An 18,680-nucleotide genomic window follows, 5' to 3' on the forward strand; every position below is an offset into this window, starting at 1 on the left:
CACTTACAATGTATAAATTTGATGTTATGTAAAATATAGCTCATTAGAGCTGTTAAAAAATGTCAGTAATGTGATCTTGTTAAAAATTGAAAAAATAAAATCAAACCAGACCCACAATAAAGAGTGTCAGGAATAGATTCAGAGCTTTCAAAAAGCACCTTCAAGAAAATATTATTTGATAATACCTACACCCCACTCACAAAATAACCAGAAATATCTGAATAGGGAAAAAAGAGGAACAAAACAAAACAAAACAAAAAATACCTGCTCTCCTAAAAGTACTTTGAAAGCCTAGAAAGGTGGCAGGGCAGGAACATTGATTAGCTACAATATTTAAACTTTACAAATATCACAATTATTTCACTATATCAAAATGCTTATGCAACTAACAATGAATAAAGTACTTTGTTAGGCTGGAGGATGAAACTACAAGAATCCTCTGTCTTATATGCTGTTTTATTTTGTCTTGTCTTTTGAGTTATAATTTACGTTTTGCTAATTTGCTTCAAAATTCTCTTTTCTTTGCGCAGTTGACCACAATATCTGCTGAGAGAGGAAAAAACACATGGATTGAGTAAGTTATTGTTTTATTTTACTTGTATATTATCGTATTCCAAACTATTAGAACTGGAGGGCCTCCAAAATCACTAATCCACCCTCTTTATTGCAGAAACTGTTTCCCTCCTTTTCAGTGCACGAAATTTCAACAAGATAACCATTTATTCTCAAAAAGCCAAAGGGAGAATGTCAGTGAGCCCAAAACGCGTTTTTTGGTTTGGCTCACTTCACACATGTCACAAACAAAAGGACATCTCACTTTCGAGGAAAATTACAAACCCACAAAACAATTACAGTCACTAAATCATTGATCTGGAGAACAAACTATTTCCAGAATCGATTCCTACTTTCCAGCGTTCTTTGGGGGTTTTTCCCCAACAGCACCAACGCCAAGGCGATGACCGTCCTAAGGAGAAGAAAATCTGCCGAAGAAGAGGATGCTGTCGGTCTCGTTGTGCCTGACGAAGAACAGGAAAGGATGATTGCAGTGAACGTTTTCAAAACCTCCGGCGGATGTGCTGGCGAGGCCCATGCCGGTGGCGGCTGCGGCCTCGGTGCCTCCCTCGGTCACCACCATCCAGGAGCTGTGCAGGAAGCTCTGGGCGTGCAGCCCAGACCTCGCGGACATTGCTGAAAAGTCCGCCGCCTGCTCGCTGAAGACATCCGCCATCCCCAGGGCGGCCAGGGCCGCTGCAAGGTCGTAAGTGTCTTCCACTTCGAACCGCGGCAAGCTCAAGTTCACATTCTTTTCTTCCAGATGCCTTGGGCTAGTCCATTCTATCAACTTCTCAGGAGTTACTTTATCTATAATCTATTTTTATAGAAAAAAAGAGGGCAGAATGGCATGATTGGCAATAAAAATTTTAAACAGTGTAATGCTGAATTGTATCCATCAGAAATTATTAATGTTAGTCAAAAACTGTAAATTTCATTTCTCCTGACAGTTGTTTCATGTAGCAAGCAGTTGTCTTATATGTTTCTCAATTTAAATTATCTGTACATGTTGAAAGTCCATTAGCATTAAAGGAATTTTTAAAGATGAGAAATGTCGTTTTTTAGTCTACTAATTTAATAGTTTCATTTTTTACTACCTTGGACGTATATATATTTTTACGTAGTTGCAATCACAATGAATGCAGCTTTACGTGATATAATGTAAAATTTTTCACACTATATGCCTATTTCTCCAAAATATCTTCAAACTGTTGGAGAACAGCAGTTTGCTAACTCAAGCTGATATACAGTTTACCTAATATTCATCCATTCATTCACCTTACAAACATCTAGTATGTACTAGGCACTAAAATAGATGCTGCAGATACAACAATTACTAAGGCTTCATCTCTGAACTGCAAACTAGGTATCCTATTGTATTTAAGTCTGAAATTCCCGATTTGGCTCAGAAAGAAAATTATTTTCTTTGGAATTTTTTAATCGGAGTAGAATACTCTTGAAGCTTTCATACATACTGTCATTTTTCTGTCCCAAAATAACTTCCAATTTATAATGCTACTAATAGTACTATTCTATAGCAACAGTACAGCATCCAGTATTGTACTATGTAGTAGCTATCACTTACTGAGTACTTTCTGTGCCCTAGATCTGCTCTAGGCTATCTTTCTATCTATCTATCATCTCCAATCACTACAGCACTACCAATTAAGCACTGTGGAGTCCATTTTATAGATGGGAGAATATTGAGTTTCAGGGAAGTTAAGAAGCTTAAAGGGCAGATATTCTTAGAAGAAGAACAGGGATTCAAAACAAAACTTCCCTGATTTCAAAAACACAGAACACTGCAACCTTTCTTCTGTAAAACTCAAAGTGGGTTGAACTAAATCAAGGACATTTAACCAGGGGTTCCTGACTGAGGGTCTAAGAAAGAAATTCAGAAGGCCATGAGCCTACTGAATAATATGCACTATTTGCTATATTTGGGCATATATGATTTTTTTTTCTAGGAAGAAGGTCTATAGATATCAATCATTCCTCAGAATGGTGGGCGACATGTAGAATTTCTACATGGTCTTAAATTTCCATTTCAGTTCATATCAAAATATTTTGGTGCTGGTTCTTCTCAATAACTCTAATACTATTTAATGTTCCTCCTTAGACATCCATCTGTACCTGCTTCCCAGAATGTTAAATATTTGGAAGCCCCATTTCCAGACTCACCCAGATCAAGCTTTGGTACACAAAGCATCAGAAAATGGGCTCAAGAATGGGAAGATGCACGTGCTTACCTTCTCCAGTCCATCTATGTCATTTGGCAGCAGCACGAACATACTTAGGTCCTTGCCTTTGTATGGAATTCCCAGAATTTTGGCCTGCAAGTCTTCTAAGAAGGTGAATTTAAAGGAATGGTGTTGTTTCATCATCAGCACAGATTTACTTGTGCCCTACAGAAATTAACAGAAAAAAATGAATGTCAAGAGAGACACAAAACAACCACATTAGGGCATCAAAATAATTAGATCCGCCTAAGATAATGCTAAAGATCAGAGCCTCAAGAGTTAGCATTTACTATATAATCTCCCATTATAGATTTGCTCAGATATGACTTTAGATTTTTATATCCTATATAGGAGGCATATCACATAAATAACTTAAGAAGCATAACTTATTCAGCCAAAATTCCTCCTCCTTGGTATTTTCTTTCTTAAATTCCGTGTCCCATTGTCCTTTAAAATAAACTGTGTTCACCAGCACCAGCTTGGTGGCACTGCTAAGAGAGCCATCTGGAAACAGGTTCTTGATTTTTTCTGCAAACGAAGAGCAACAACAAAAAAATTGGTCCATCTTCAAAATTACAAGTGACATGCATGGAGGTACAATGCAGATGGAACTGACTAATCATTCAAAACAGCCAGACCAGCACCTGAAGGTATTGCCAACCAAGGGTTTGCTGGCAGAATCGGTAAGGAGCCTCTTACTTTGCCCATCACCCATTTATCCTGCTGGGGGCAGAGAGGTGTGATGGTTAAGAATTTGGGCTCTGGGGTCGGATCACCTCTGTTAGCACCCAGTTTTGCCTCTTATCAGTTAAGGAATCTTGGACAAGTTATTAAGTTATCTGTGCCTCAGTTTCCACATCTGTAAAACAGGAATGAAACCTGCTCCACAGGGTTTCTGGCACGTAATAAGCACTCAGTAAGTGTTAGCTAGTCTTTATTTTTGCCCATTCTGTATAATTACCACCTGAGATTTAGAAATTGTTTAATTTACTGTCAAGGTAACTTCACTCCATCCCACACTAAGAAAACTACCTTCAGCCAACCCTTTAACAGATCCCCTTTATTTCTGCTTCTTTTAATTTTTTTTCCTTTGGACTAAACATTAAGAAAAAATGCATTCTGAAATAACAGAGGTCTCCATGACAATGGGAATAAAAAATGCAATCTAATGATTCAAACACTAAGCTATCAGCTATTGTTCCCCAAAGAGCGTTTCCAAATTAACATTCTCAGGTATTTCTTGAATGTTTGGTTCATAATTTGTCAAGTCCTCCACTGCGGATGGGACTGAAGGTTGTGATAATCCCTGAATGTCGCTGGAGTGGAGGTGAGGCCCTGTGGCCCCCCTGCAGGTGCAAAGACAAGTCTTGATGGCAAGTTTCTCACTTAACAAAGGGAAAGGAAACCCCTATGACATTTGCACTTAGGGACTCAGATTCAGAAACTCTCTTATTAAAGGAAAGGATATGAACCCAACACAAACCTAAGCCCAGGTTCCTAAACCACAGAGACATTGCAATTTACAGCCAGGAGCAGAGAACGCTCCCCCAAGTGTTTCCGCGCAGTTGGCCTCTTGTGATACCATCCTGGCTCCCGCTGGCTCTCCCACGTTAACTCAGACCACTCCTCCATCGCAGTGCCCGCCACCACCCTCCCTACCCAGCCTTATCCTTCCAACCCTGCAAACCCGTATGATTGCCTGCATCCCATGCAGTGCCAGGCTCAGTCTTCACTCACAGTAGATAATCAAGAATTATTTATAATGAATTACCCACTCATACTCTACCATGAGTTTGGCTTTCAACCCAGGAATTAATCTTCTTTTGACTTTCTTCTGCAGCATTTACAAAATCAACAGGTTCCAGAGAAGCATGGTAATATTTTTCAACATAATCTAAGTATTTCTTTAAGAGAAACAGAGAAAGAATAGAAAGAAATCAAAAAGTCAATTTATCAATTGCCAACATCTCTAAATTTATCTGTATATCAGGATGACTAACAGAGTAAGCTGGGAATTTTAGCCCTGGGCAAATCTCTGTGCATACCCCAATAGACATTTGTATACAGGTACAATGTGGTTAAGGCAAAAATAAGGTTCGGAACTGCCAAGAGGAAAAGGAAGATCCCAAAGGGTCTGAATGTCTGAGAGCACCATGTGAGCCCACCAGGTAAGTGGGCAAAGCAGGTAGCCACGGCAGGCAGCATGACTCAAGCCCCTACAGTCCTCACAGGGCCACGTTACCATTTGTGAACACAGTCACAGACATGGCGGGCACAGAGAAACTCACTTGAAGGAAAAGGTATGTCTTTTCTCCAAACAGCCTGTTGGTTATGCTCAGTTCATGATCATTTGTGGGTTTGTTCATCTCAGTCAAAAACTTCTGGAGCTGCTGATGTATCTCTTCTGTCTTCTCAATCTTCAACATCAAAACAAAAAATCAATGGGTTGTCTTGAAAAAGAAAGCTTAGATGCTCTACCAAACAGATATGGCTGCCGTTTCTTTACCTCAGTTTGGCAGCCTTGAGGGTGGACCATGAACTTGGTATGGCACCTGGACGTCAGGTGGCTTTTACACAAATCATTGGATAATGGAAGTCATGAGCTAACTCAGCTCCACCAACAGGTCTTCCCTGCCTGCCCAATACCACAGCTCTTGCTTCTCTGGCTCACATTGCATTCTGATCTCTCATGTAACTGTTCTCTAAACTTTCACAGGTTTGTTTTTAACTCCCCTCAAGGCTCTAGGCATCTTGAGGAAAGTAGTTGAACCCCTGGATGATTCTTATCCTCTCTAAAGTTTGGAAATTTCTGTTCCAGACTCTGGATATACAAAGTGACTCCTTCTGGTGTAAATGGCCATTTCTCGGTGTTCCACACTGAGATGAAGGAAGATTTATCTTCATCTCAGGAAAAACACCCAGACATTTCTGGACCTTTCATCGTAGGACCCATCTGTTTCCTGTCTGTGGGCTGAGGACTACCCCACGGCGGAGGGCTGACCCAGCACACTTCCCTGGAACAGACAGGAACCCTTCTGCCTGCCTGTGGTGTGACGTCGCGGAGGGCTGGCTGCTTCCATTTGCATTGGATGCAAGGGAGAGGCATTTTAGTTTTGAACTCAACAGCCCATTCCTGATTGTACCTGAGAACAGAAGAGTCTTCCTCTGCTAGATATGAAGTCCATGGCTTTTTTGTTTGTGGGTGTATTTTATCTCTTTACTTCTCTACTGGTTTCCCAATGTCTATATAGTACCTGATACATAATAGACACTCCATTATTTTTTGTGGGTGGCTAATGAATATTTGAAGGCATTCAAATTCAAAATATAAACATGTGCTGCTCTAACAAAATATCTCAGATCGAATCTGACCTCTGGGCCACCTTCCTGCTACAATGAGCCTTTAAATGACTGGTGGCCTTTCTATGGCTGCTCAGATTGTCTGGGGTGTGGTATGTGCAGATCAGGGCTTTGGCATCTTTGGGGGAATAATGGATTGACATAAAGAGATGGATGTGGTGGGGATATTTCCCTGGTGGACCAGTTGTGACTGAGTTGACCCACTAATGGGGAAAGAGAGGAAGGGCCTGCTGTCAAACAGGTTTGTGGTTTGAACTTACACTACTTGGTGACCTGGGAAACCCCAAGCTAAGAAATTAACTAAGTAAATCTGGGTTTGTAACACCCCAGGATCCTCTTCCAGAAAAATAATTCTCTTTATTAGAAAGATAACCACAGCCCAAGCCTCAATATAAGCCAAATATAAGCTCATATTCTACAACTGCAAATCATGAGAAAATAAGATCCATATAAAAATACAGCAAACTTCCATATTAGACTCCTAGGAATTTATATGTTGGCATTGTCAGATATCACTTTTAAAAAGCAATATATTAGGGAGAAGATGGTGGCATAGAGAGGAGTGGAAGTTAGGTAGTCCCCCCAAAGCAACTAATAAAAAACAAGGAACAACTAGTAAAAGATATGGAATAACTGCTGGGAGATGACTGTGACTGTCCACACATCATAAAACAACCTAGATTGGGAGATATGCCCAAGATTGCAGCATAAAATCTGTAAGTAAAAACTGTGGACCTGAGCCAAGAGCCCCTCCCTCACAGCAACCTGAGCTGCAGAGCCTAGCTATGATAGAGAGCAGCACTCTCTGAAAAAGTGACTATACCTCAGCCCAGCTCCAAGTAGGGTTTTAATTAACAAATGTTAACTGCTCAATACAAACTATGAATCCCCAACAAGCACACAGAGGTTTTTAGTGATGACTGACCTTGGAGAGTCAGGGGACGTATCTGTCTCAGGACAGGGAGCCCAAAGGATTGGGTGCTCTCTCTGGCTGACAGGTGAATCTGTGGGCCATAGACTGACCCTAAAATGGGGCTTTCTGTCCCTTTCTCTCCCTCTCAACCTGGGCAGCTCAGTGGAGAAAGCCTCAGACATTTTCAGCTCACAGTGTTCTGCAGTAGAGAAAGCCTCAGCCATTTTAAACTTGCTGCACTCTGACCCAGACAAGGGTGGATATAGCAGAGTCAGAGAAACAAAGAATCTATTTATATGCAAATGACCTCTCTCTAGGGTGTGTATCTTCCCTAAGAGGAAGAAGGAGTTGCCAAGCTCTACTATCCGCCTTCCATTCAGAACCAGACCTCAGAGCCAGGGGGAAAACAGCCACAGGCCACACCTCCTTACACCAGTCTGGAGTGACAGACTGACAGATGCCACCTGCTGGGCAGAAAAGCACAGGGTGTGTCAATCCTCTAAGACACACCATCAGGGAAACCAAATACTGAATATTTCTTCCTTCTGGGACCTGAGCCTGTTCTCACCTGGGAAAACCTGATTGGGGTGGCCAAGGAGGCCAGATGCCTTGACAACGGAAAACTACAACCTACACTAAGAGGAACAAAGTTATGGCCCAGTCAAAGGAACAAACTTACACTTCAACTGAGATACAGGAATTGAAACAGCTAATGCTAAATCAATTCAAAAGGTTTAGGGATGATACAGCAAAAGAGATAAAGTCTATAAAGAAGACACTGGGGGTACATAAGGCAGAAATCGAAATTTCGAAAAAAACAACTGACAGAATCTATGGAAATGAAAGGCACAACACAAGAGACAAAAGACACAATGGAAACATACAACAGCAGATCTCAAGAGGCAGAAGAAAACACTCAGGAACTGGAGAACAAGGCACCTGAAAGCCTACATGCAAAGGAGCAGATAGAGAAAAGAATGGAAAAATACGAGCAACGTCTCCAGGAACTTAAGGACAAAACAAAATGCAAGAATGTATATGTCAGTGGTGTCCCAGAAGAGAAGGGAAAAGGGGCAGAAGCAATAATAGAGGAAATAATCAATGAAATTTTCCCATCTCTTATGATAGACATAAAATTACAGATTCAAGAAGCGCAGCATACTCCAAACAGAATAGATCTGAATAGGCATATGCCAAGACACTTAATAATCAGACTATCAAATGTCAAAGACAAAGAGAATCCTGAAAGCAGCAAGAGAAAAATGACCCCTCACATACAAAGGAAGCTTAATAAGACTATGTGTGGATTTCTCAGCAGAAACCATGGAGGCAATAAGGAAGTGGGGTGATATATTTAAGATACTGAAAGAGAAAAACCACCAACCAAGAATCTTATATCCAGCAAAACTGTCCTTCAAATATGAGGGAGAGTTCAAAATATTCTCTGACAGACAGACAATGAGAGAGTTTGTGAACAAGATACCTGCTCTACAGGAAATACTAAAGGGAGCACTACAGACAGATAGGAAAAGACAGGAGTGAGAGGTTTGGCACACAGTTTTGGGTGATGGTAGCACAGCAATGTACACTGAACAAAGTTAACTATGAATACGGTTGGAAGAGGAAGGTTAGGAGCATGTGGGAAACCAGAAGAAAAGAGGAAGGATAAAAACTGGGACTGTATAACTCAGTGAAACCTAGAGTGTTCAACAATTGTGATAAAATGTACAAATATGTTTTTTCATGAGGGAGAAAAGTGAATGCCAACCTTGCAAGGTGTTAAAAATAGGGAGGTATTGGGGGAAAAATACAATCAACATAAACTGGAGACTATAATTAACAGAATTATTGTATTATGCTTCCTTTAATGTAACAAAGGCAATATACTAAGGCTAAATACATGTAAGAGGGGGACATAAGGGAAGGGTATGGGACTCTTGGCATTGGTAATGTTGTCTGATTTTATTCTACTTTAATTTAAGGTTATCTTCATTTTGCTGCTTCCCTAGCTGTCATGTTGTTGTTGTTCTTTTGGTTTTTGTGTGGTTTTTTTTGTTTGTTTGTTTCTCTCTTTCTTTATTCTTTTTCTTTTGCCTCTCTACCTTCTTTGACTCTTCCTCCTGCTTTGTGGAAGAAATGGAGATGTCCTTATATAGATAGTGGTGAGGGTGGCGAACACATAAATAAGTGACTATACAGGGAACAATCAATAGTTTACTTAGAATGGGATGTATGGTGTGTGAACAAAACCATCTTAAAAAAAAAATAGGTGGATGATGAAAACTTGAGGGCAATATACTGAGTGAAATAAGCCAGACACATAAGGACAAATATTGCAGGGTCTCACTGATATGAACTAATTATAATATGTAAACTCATAGACATGAAATAAAAGTTACCAGGATATAAAACAAGGCTAAAGAATGGGGAGCGGTTGCTTATTATGAGCAGAATGTTCAATTAGGTTGAACTCAAATGTTTGGAAATGAACAGAGGTGACAGTAGCACGTTGTGAGAATAACTAACGGTGCTTAATAGTGCGCGAATGTGGTAGAAAGGGGAAGCTCAGAGTCATGTATGTCACCAGAAGGAAAGTTGGAGGTTAAAAGATGGGAATGTATAAAACAATGAACCTTGTGGTGGGCAATGTCCAAGACTAACCATACAAATATTAGAAATCTCTTTCATGAACCAGAACAAATATATGACACTACAACTAGAAGTCAATAATAGAGGGATATATAGGAAAATATATATATATACCAATTGCAAACTATATAGTACAGTTAGTAGTATTTTAGCATTCTTTCATAAACAATAAGAAATGTACTATACCAATACTATAAGTCAACAATGGGGTGGGGTGGTTAGGGATATGGGGGGATTTGAGTTTCCTTTTTTTTTTTTTTTTTTCTTTATTTCTTTTCTGGAGTAATGAAAATGTTCTAAAAATTGAAAAAAAATTAATTGTGGTGATGGATGCACAGCTGTATGATGGTACTGGGGGCAACTGATTGTACACTTTGGATCTTTGGATAATTGTATGGTATGTGGACAATCACAATAAAAAAAGCAATATATTGACAATGTGAGCAAAAATGACAATGTTGACAATGTGGTCAAGGAATATGATATGATCAACAACAATCAAGTCATTTTAACCATTAACGAGAACTTCCAGATATGAATAAATATAAGCATTGAAATTGAAAGCTCAATAGATGGGTTAAACATTAGACTCGGTGCTATAAAAATTAGTGAACAAAAGATAGAGCTGAACAATTTTCTCAAAATGGAGCACAAAGACAAAAAGTAATGCAAAATATATGAGAGATCAAGAGATCTAGAATAGAATAATAATTCTAACACTCTTCCAAAAGGCAAGAAAAGAGAGAATGTGGGAAATTCATAATTAAAAAATTTAAGAGGCTGAAAATTTTCCAGAATTAATGAAAGATATGAATTTTCATATTCATAAAGCACAGTAAATCAAAGTCATGATAAATAGGAGGAATCCGCACTTAGAAACATTGTGGTAAAATTCAAGAACAACAAAAGCAAAGAACAAAACTTAAATGCAACCAGAGATCACCTACTGAAGAATTCCTACTAAATTAACGCCTCAAAAGCAGCAATAGAAGCAGAGAATGGAATGATATTTTCAAAGGATTGAGAGAAAATGTTAACGTAGAATTCAATATATAGTTAAGCATTCATTCAGGAACATAAACAAACACAGCCTGGCAGCATTTAACATGTATAAATACTTAATAAAGGAATTTCCCAAAAAAATGTTTGACATAAGGAAGTTTAATGATCTCGGAAGGAAAGTCTAAGTCTAAGAAGGTATGATGAAGAAAGAAATTTATGAGGATAAATCTATATAAATACAAGCAGGTGAGACAACAATGATAATGTCAAATTTTGAAATACATAAAATGACAAGACAGAAGCAAAATACCAGGTAATAATAATGTAAGATAGGAGGACAGCTACCGAAACGCAAATGTTCATTGTTCAGAAGGATAGACCTATTGATTAAATTTAATCTTAAGTGAAATATGTTCATTAAGAATAGAATAAGAATTCTAACATTCTTCCAAAAGGCAAGAAAGGAGAGAATAGATATAGAGTGTAGGACTCCCAAAATAGTAGAAAGGGGGGAATTGTGATTAAAAAAATAAATCACAATTCAAAAGAAGCTAAGAAAGGATGGAAAGGAACAAACAGAAAGCCCCAAACAATACAGTAGAAAAAATTCTCAATATATCAGCAATCCAATTATGTAAAACAAACTAAACTTTCCAGTTAAAAGGCAGATTCTCAACCAGATTTTTTAGTTTCATCTTTAAAAGGCATATTAAAAGATTAAAAACAGAGGGGTTAAAAATAAAAGATAGGGAATGGGAAGTTAAGGCTTAAAATGTACAGGACTGTATTTGGAATGATGGAATGTTTTGATAATGAATGGTGGTGATGGTTGCACAACATTGTGAATGCAATTAACAACACTAAAATATAAATCTTAATATGATTAAAAGGGGAAATATTAGATTATATATATGGTTACAGAATAGAATTTTTTTAAAAAATCCATGGAACTACACTACACAGTGAACCCTAAGTAAAACCATGGGCTTTAATTAATAGTACAATTATTAAAATGTGGCCACCATCAATTGTAACAAATATTCCACACCAATGCAAAGCGTTGGTGGTAGAGTGGAATATGGGGATTCTGTATTTTATGCATGATTTATTCCTTAAACCCACAACTTCTCTAATAAAGAAAAAAACAACTTTTTAAAATAAAAGATAATAAAGGATATATCAGAAACATACCAATTGAAAGAAGGCTTTCATAGCTATGTTTATATGCAAAAAGAAAAAAAACGTTTAAAGCATAAAACATTACTCATTTTTGAAAAGGGTTTAATTGACCAGAAAGATAAAACAATCTCGAAAATTAATGCACAAGTAACATGGCCTAAATATATGCTAAGCAAAAAGTGACAGATACTTAAGAAGAAATAATCAAACCAGCCATCATGCAAGGAAACTTTAACATATCTTTCCTAGTAATTGATAAATCAAGAAAACAGAAATTATTGGAAAAGATATAAAAGCTCATGCAATAAATAAATGAGTTTGCTTTAAGTGGTATTTAGAAGCCTACAAGCAACAGTAAAAGAACTATACATTCTTCTCAACCATGAAGAGAAAATTAAAGAAAATAGATTACATACTGGGCCATACAGCAAGTCTTAACAAATTTCAAATAATTGGTACCTTACAGAATGTGTCTTTATCACAACACTATTAAGTTATAAATCAGTAAAAACAAGATACCTACAACAAAACAAAATATAATATTAAGAAATAGTAAGTAGTAAGTCTAGTAACTCATGAAGCAAAAAAATAAATCATGCTTAAAATTTTAAATACTTGAGAGTGAACTATAATATGAATATTTTGGGTCAAAAATATGAACTCTAATGAAATATGTGAAGCCTACCACACAGAAAAATCTAAAGTATCATGGAAAGAAATTAATAAAGACCAAAATAAATGAATCAATGTACTATGTGGTGGATTGGAAAATTCAATACTGCAAAAATGTCAATTGTCCCAAAATTAATCTACAGATTCAAAGTAGACTAAATAAAAATCACAGTCAGTTTTTGCTTTTTTTGTGTAGAAATTGACAAACTGATCCTAAAATGTATATAGAAACACAAAGGACCAACAGTAGTGAAAAAAAGGAACAAAGTTGAAGACTTAGACTGCCAGATTTTAAGACTGATTATAAAGCTATAGTAATTAAGACAGCGTAGCACTAGCCCAAGGGGGTCAAATAGACCAGTGGAATGAATAGAGTCCAGAAACAGATGCATATTTACATAAGTCACCTGATCTATGACAAATGTGCCAAGTAATACATATCAGTAAATGGTGCTGAATGAAGATAACATAGGATACTAGTTTCATGACATTGGAGGAGGCAAAAATTTCTTGAACAGGACTCAAGAAGCTCTAATCTTAAACAAAAAGATTGATAAATAGGACTTCGTTAAATTTATGAACTTCTGTTCATCAAAAGACATCAAGAGAGTGAAAAAACACCAATGGGTGGTGTTGGGGATTGAATCATGTCCCCCACGAAACAAATGTTCCAGGCTTAATCTGCGTTCCCGTAGGTATGAACCTATTTGTAAATAGGACCTTTGAAGATGTACTATTAGTTAAGGTGGGGACTCATTTGTGAATAGCATCTTTGAAGAGCCTAGTTAGATGGCACCGAATTGAATCAGGTGGGACTTACTCCATATAAATGGAGACCTTATAAAGAGAGGAAATCTAGACAGAGATAGGTGACTAAGCAGAAGAAGTAGAAGCCAGGAGAAGCCATGGGGTGGAGGCAGAGATGCCAGCCAAGGAGCCCTCAGAAGTGAGGCAAGCCAGTGCCAGAATGCTGCAGGCTCCCGGAGAAAGCATGACCTGCCAGTGCGTTGATGCTGGACTTCTAGCCTCCAAAGTCAGGAGGCAATCAATTGCCATTGGCTTAATGTGTGGTATTTGTCATAAAAGACCTGGAATGCTAAGACAGACTGGGAGAGGATATTTCCAATACCTACATCCAACAAAAAGATTCATGTCCATATTACATAAAGGACTTTTAATAATCAATAAGATAAAATTAGATAATTCAAGGGAAAAATTGTGAGTAAAGACTTGATAAGCATTTCATAAAAGAGGATATCAAATGGCTAATAAGCTTATGAAAAGGTGTCCAATATCATTATTCATCAGAAAAATGCAAATTAAAATTACAAGGTATACCCATCAGAATGGATAAAGTTTTTTAAAAGGATAATAACAAAAGTTGGCAAGGATGTGGAACTCTCCATCCACTGGAACTCTCCATCCACTGCTGATGAGAGATAAATCAGTAAAACCACTTTGGAAAACTAGTAGGATCTACTAGAGCTGAACACACATATAACCTATGGCCCAGCAACTCCACTGCTGGGTAAGAACCCAAGAGAAATGAGTTGATATGTGCAAAAAAAGACATGTACAAAAGTGTTCATATGAATTTGATTCATAACAGCCAAAAACTAGAAAAAAACAAATATCCATATATAGAAAAATCAGTAAAGTGTGGTACAGTCATGCAATGGAATACACACAGCAATAAAGAAAAAAAAGAAGCAGCAGCTATGAGGACACAACAACACAGATTAAAATCACAAACAATAAACCCCAAAAAGGCCGGGCACAGAAGATGCCTGCTTTCTAACGCAGTAATGCGCTCAAACTTACAAAACTAATCTGTGATGATAAAAGTCCTCTCAGGAGGTAACCAGATAATGATTTGGAAGAGACACAAGGAAGTGTTGTTAGGTGTGGATAAAGTTCATTATCTTTATCTGGGTCTTAGTCATATGGGTTTATCCCTTTATAAAAGTTAATTGAGCTGAGCACTTAAAATTTGTGCATCTTTCTGTATCTAGGTTATACTTCAGTTTTAAGTTTACCAAAGGAAAAAAGCAAGCCTGTAAAAATCTCAAATAGGAATATCCAGCTTAGAAAAAGAAAAAAAGCTTGTTTGGGGGATGTAACTAAAATATTTCTCTAAGGCAACTTGATGAGATTACAGTCTTAATTAGAAAATTAATGGCCTAAACATCCAGTTTAGGTTAGTAAAACAGCAACCACCTACCTACCACCAAAATAAATATATATATGAAAGAAGGATAGATATGAGCAGGAATTAGCATTAGTGAAGGAAGAAATGACATTAAAAGAATCACAAGTTGGTTATGTGTAAGGACTTATAAAATTGATAACACTTTCACAAGATTGATAGAGTAAAATAGACTATATAAATAAATAAATAGATAGATAAATAAATAGTGTTACAAATGAAAAGGGGGGCACAGCTACAGATACAGCAGAGACCAAAGGGACAGTACAGGAATCGTGAACAACTGTATTCCAATTAAATTTGAATTTAAATGTAAATAGAAAATAAGCCAAAATATTACTTAAAACCAACTCAAAAAGAAAATAAAACCCTATACTTTTTAAAGAAACTGTCTAAATAATTAAAAATCTTAACAACTAAAGAATAAAAAAGGGAAGGAGGGAGGGAAGAAGGAAGGAAAGAAAACTAATCAACCACAAAAATGCCACCAGATCCAGGCAACCTAAATCTAAATTCTGCCAAAAAAATCATGTGTTTCTGAATTTATACAAACTCTTCCAGAGAATAGAAATAAAGAGGGAATATTACCCATGCCAGTTTGTGAGCCTAGGGTTACTTCAATATCAGAACTGGCAAGGGCAATATAAGAAAAAAATATTATAGATTGATTTCATTCATGAGCATAGTTTTTAAAAACTTCTTATAAAATATTAGCAAATCCATATCAATAATGTATAATTGTTAAAAAGAAATCATGATCACACTAATTATCACACAAATGCAAGAATGGCTTATCATTAGAAACTGTATTAATGTAATTCACTCCATTAACAAAGAAAAGAAAAATCATATGATTACCAACAGATTCAGGAAAAAATATACATATATATATATGACTGGGTGTGATCAGACTAGCAGGATTTCAGGTCCACTGTCCCAGCACAGCTGTATGAAATGGGCCTGCATATGGTGCTAAGCAGAATGCACGTCAGTCCCTCTCTTTGGCAAACAATTTGATAATGCCTTATGAAGTTGAAGACGCAAACACTCTACTCCTCAGAAATATGCTAGACCAGCACTGTCTGCTAGGAATTTAATGTGAGTCGCAAATGTGAACCACATATACAATCTTGAATCTTCCAGGAAAGGAAGGAAGGGAGGAAGAGAGGAAGGAAAGGATGAAAGAGGGAGGAAGAGAGGGACAAAGAAAGCATACCCATCAATAGCATAAATGGATAAACAACTATAAAATGAATCAACTAGAACTACAAGTACTCATCAAAATAGATGAATCTTGTAAATACGCTGAGCCAACAAAATCAAGTTGCAAAGCTATTATGTAAATAATAAATAGATATGTAATAACAATATCCATATACTATGCAGATAATATAGATGCATAAGATAATAAATATATGGGAATAATGCACGCCAAATTCAGGTAGTAGAACTTCCTCTGCAGCAGAGGATGGGGTGTGCTCAGGGGTCCCAGGGGCATCTGCTGATCTGGTTTATTTCTTACACTGGGTGGGGAGTGTTCAAGGGTGTTCACTGCATTGTTCTTCATTCCTTTCTTATGTATGTCTTGAGATTTCATAATTATTTTGTAAAAGAATACTCTGAATTCGTGTGATAATCACATGGCATTCGTCAGACTTGTCTCCGGGTAAATCCTTTTCCAGTCTCCTTGTCTAGTGAGGAGATTTCAGTAGATGACCTCCAGGACTCCTCCCAGCCCTAACACCCTTTCAGGCAGTAATTTTTTCCTCCTCCCACCCCAGCCACACCCTGAGAAGTCCTGGGCTGCCTCATGGGGTTTTACAGAGCACGGGAGCTGAGATTCTCCTCCCACACCCCAGTCGCCACGCTGGGGTGGGGCATCTGTCCACGGGGCTGTGCCTTTTTCAAATTCACACAAAGGTGCTGCATGGGCGTCCGAGCCTTGGATGGAAAGTGCTCTGAAAATAACTGTGCCCTTGACTGAGTGAAGAGCTGGGCTTGGGGGCCCCAGTTGAGCTGTGCGGACCCTGGAAGGTCGCCCAGACAGCCTGGCCTTGTGGGATTGTGAATGGACAGCTTACATTTGCTGGGTGAGTCAAGCCAGAGGCCGCGAAGGTCTGGAACTGGCTGTGACTACCGTCTGGCCAGCAATGACCTTGCCGAGAGCTCTGACCACCCCAGATGCTCAGCCCTGACATGGTGGACTTACCCCCTTTCCCAGGTTGGAGCAGATCGTGATTTAGGGGAGGAATACAGGAATCCTAGAACTCAAAGAGGCTCCAGGAAGTCACTTCTCCTGCACTAACTTTTGCTTTTAATAAAACACTAGTTGGGGGTTTTAAAATGAAAATGGAATTCAGTAATAACAACACCTAATACCATCCAGAGTGTTCCAGAACTCTCCTCGGCACATCATAGGAGCCCAAAGAAGATAGCAAATTTGCCCAAAGGGCAAAGCTGTTAGGTGATGGAGCCAGGATTTGAACCTAGATCTGTTTAACTCCAAAACCTATCCACACTGCTATGGTAACTTTTTTTGCCAGGATTTATTATAGTAGTTACGTTCTCTTCATTACTTTAAGGGTTTATTATTATTGTTTAATCTCAGCAATGTGGCTTGGCTGCAGTGATTATGATTGCTTAACAGTAAGCATTAAGTGTTACCTCGTTCCACGCATCTGCCCTGCCCTTTCCCCAGAAAGAACCCACCCAGTTTGAAGGTTGTATGACATGGGTCCTCACCTCTTTTTCTCCAGCATTTATTCTTGAGCTTTCCGTGTCTTTTTCAGTGTGAAACACCTGAAAGAGACAGAAAAATATTACTGCAGTGGTCAGAGCAGAGAAAACTTTACACAGAATCAGTCGGGGAAAATTGGATATTTGTGAAAGAAACCTCATTTCCTTCCTTGCAAAAACCCAAAGCCAAAATCTGGGGTTATCCGCTGACCCCTCAGAGGGGCCGGTTCTGGCCTGTCCACTCATTTACCCATCAGGTCGTGTTGTTTATACTCAAGTGGGGATTATGTCACTTCTCCCAGTGGCTTTGGTTCTTCACCCCTTGCCTTGAAATTGGGAGAGTGTGGCTTCGGGGAAAGCTGCTCACCCAGCCCCCACTCAAGAGAAATCGGGGAGCAATGACGTGGTGATATTGGAAGAGGCAAGAAGACTTTCCTGGTGGACCTGAACTGCTCCATCCCTTCATTTGTTTTTTCAGTGTCCTGACCCAAGAGTTCAGATGAGCATATTTTCGAGGTAATTTGAGAGGGCTGAGTCCGGGAAACGAGCGTGTGTAGGTGCACAGCCAAGGCAGCCTGTCCCTACCTGCCCTAACTGCCGGGCCGTGCTCGCTCGGGCCCCCAGGTGAAGCATGCCGATGGCTGTCAAGATGCTCGCAGGGGAAAAGAAGATGTTGCCTTCGTTTGTTTTCCTCAGCTCTTTGAAAAGATCAAGCCCAAACTGATAGTTGGCCGCACCGAGTGAATTCATGACGAGATTAGTGAAGTCTGGAACAGCAATAAACAGCATTTTGAAACTATTTGGAAATAATTTCAAACGTATAGGACAGTTGCAAAAATAATATAAAACCCACACTGAGAACTCCAACAGGGCACTCACCCAGACACCCAGATCCTCCAACTTTAAACATTTTTGCCACATTTACTGTATCATTCTGTCCATCCATCCATCCATCTATCCGAGCATCCATCTATCCATCCATCCATCCTTCCATCCATCCATCCCTCCCTCCCTCCATCCATCCATCCATCCATCTCTCTATCTATCCATCTCTCTATCTCTATCATCTGTATGTCTATCTGTCCATTTTCTAAACCCCTGAGAATAGGTTTGTATACCATTTTCATGTATTTTAGTTGCTTTGTATTGGGGGGTTCTCACTCTTCTTCCT

At 38.5% G+C, this 18,680-nt stretch overlaps 1 protein-coding gene across 7 annotated transcripts; it reads right to left on the reverse strand.

Moving 5' to 3' along the window:
• Positions 1 to 964: 964 nt before the first annotated feature.
• SERPINB13 (serpin family B member 13) lies at positions 965 to 18,259 on the reverse strand. Of its 7 annotated transcripts, none has more exons than XM_037806126.1 (8): positions 18,095 to 18,259; positions 17,504 to 17,572; positions 9,168 to 9,185; positions 5,176 to 5,209; positions 4,579 to 4,698; positions 3,180 to 3,320; positions 2,802 to 2,959; positions 965 to 1,369 (listed from the first exon to the last, which is right to left on the reverse strand). In XM_037806126.1, exons 1-8 carry the CDS (start codon positions 18,257 to 18,259, stop codon positions 965 to 967), a joined length of 1,110 nt encoding a protein of 369 aa, XP_037662054.1. The 7 variants fall into 7 exon arrangements, with proteins under 7 accessions (XP_037662054.1, XP_037662049.1, XP_037662052.1 ...); XM_037806121.1 differs by having other exon boundaries at positions 4,579 to 4,696; positions 5,081 to 5,209; XM_037806124.1 differs by lacking the exon at positions 9,168 to 9,185 and having other exon boundaries at positions 4,579 to 4,696; positions 5,081 to 5,209; positions 17,516 to 17,572.
• Between the last annotated feature and the right edge of the window lie 421 nt (positions 18,260 to 18,680).

The sequence above is a fragment of the Choloepus didactylus genome, chromosome 16 (assembly GCF_015220235.1).
Source record: "Choloepus didactylus isolate mChoDid1 chromosome 16, mChoDid1.pri, whole genome shotgun sequence".
Taxonomy (NCBI): domain Eukaryota; kingdom Metazoa; phylum Chordata; class Mammalia; order Pilosa; family Megalonychidae; genus Choloepus; species Choloepus didactylus.

Coding starts and splice junctions, on each gene's coding strand:
- SERPINB13 (XM_037806121.1), bottom strand. CDS start 18,259: ATGAATTCACTCGGTGCGGCCAACTATCAGTTTGGGCTTGATCTTTTC. Junction 17,573..18,094: donor CGGCCCGGCAGTTAGGGCAG/GTAGGGACAGGC, acceptor TGTCTCTTTCAG/GTGTTTCACACTGAAAAAGA. Junction 4,697..5,080: donor AGACATACCTTTTCCTTCAA/GTGAGTTTCTCT, acceptor TTTCTCTTAAAG/AAATACTTAGATTATGTTGA.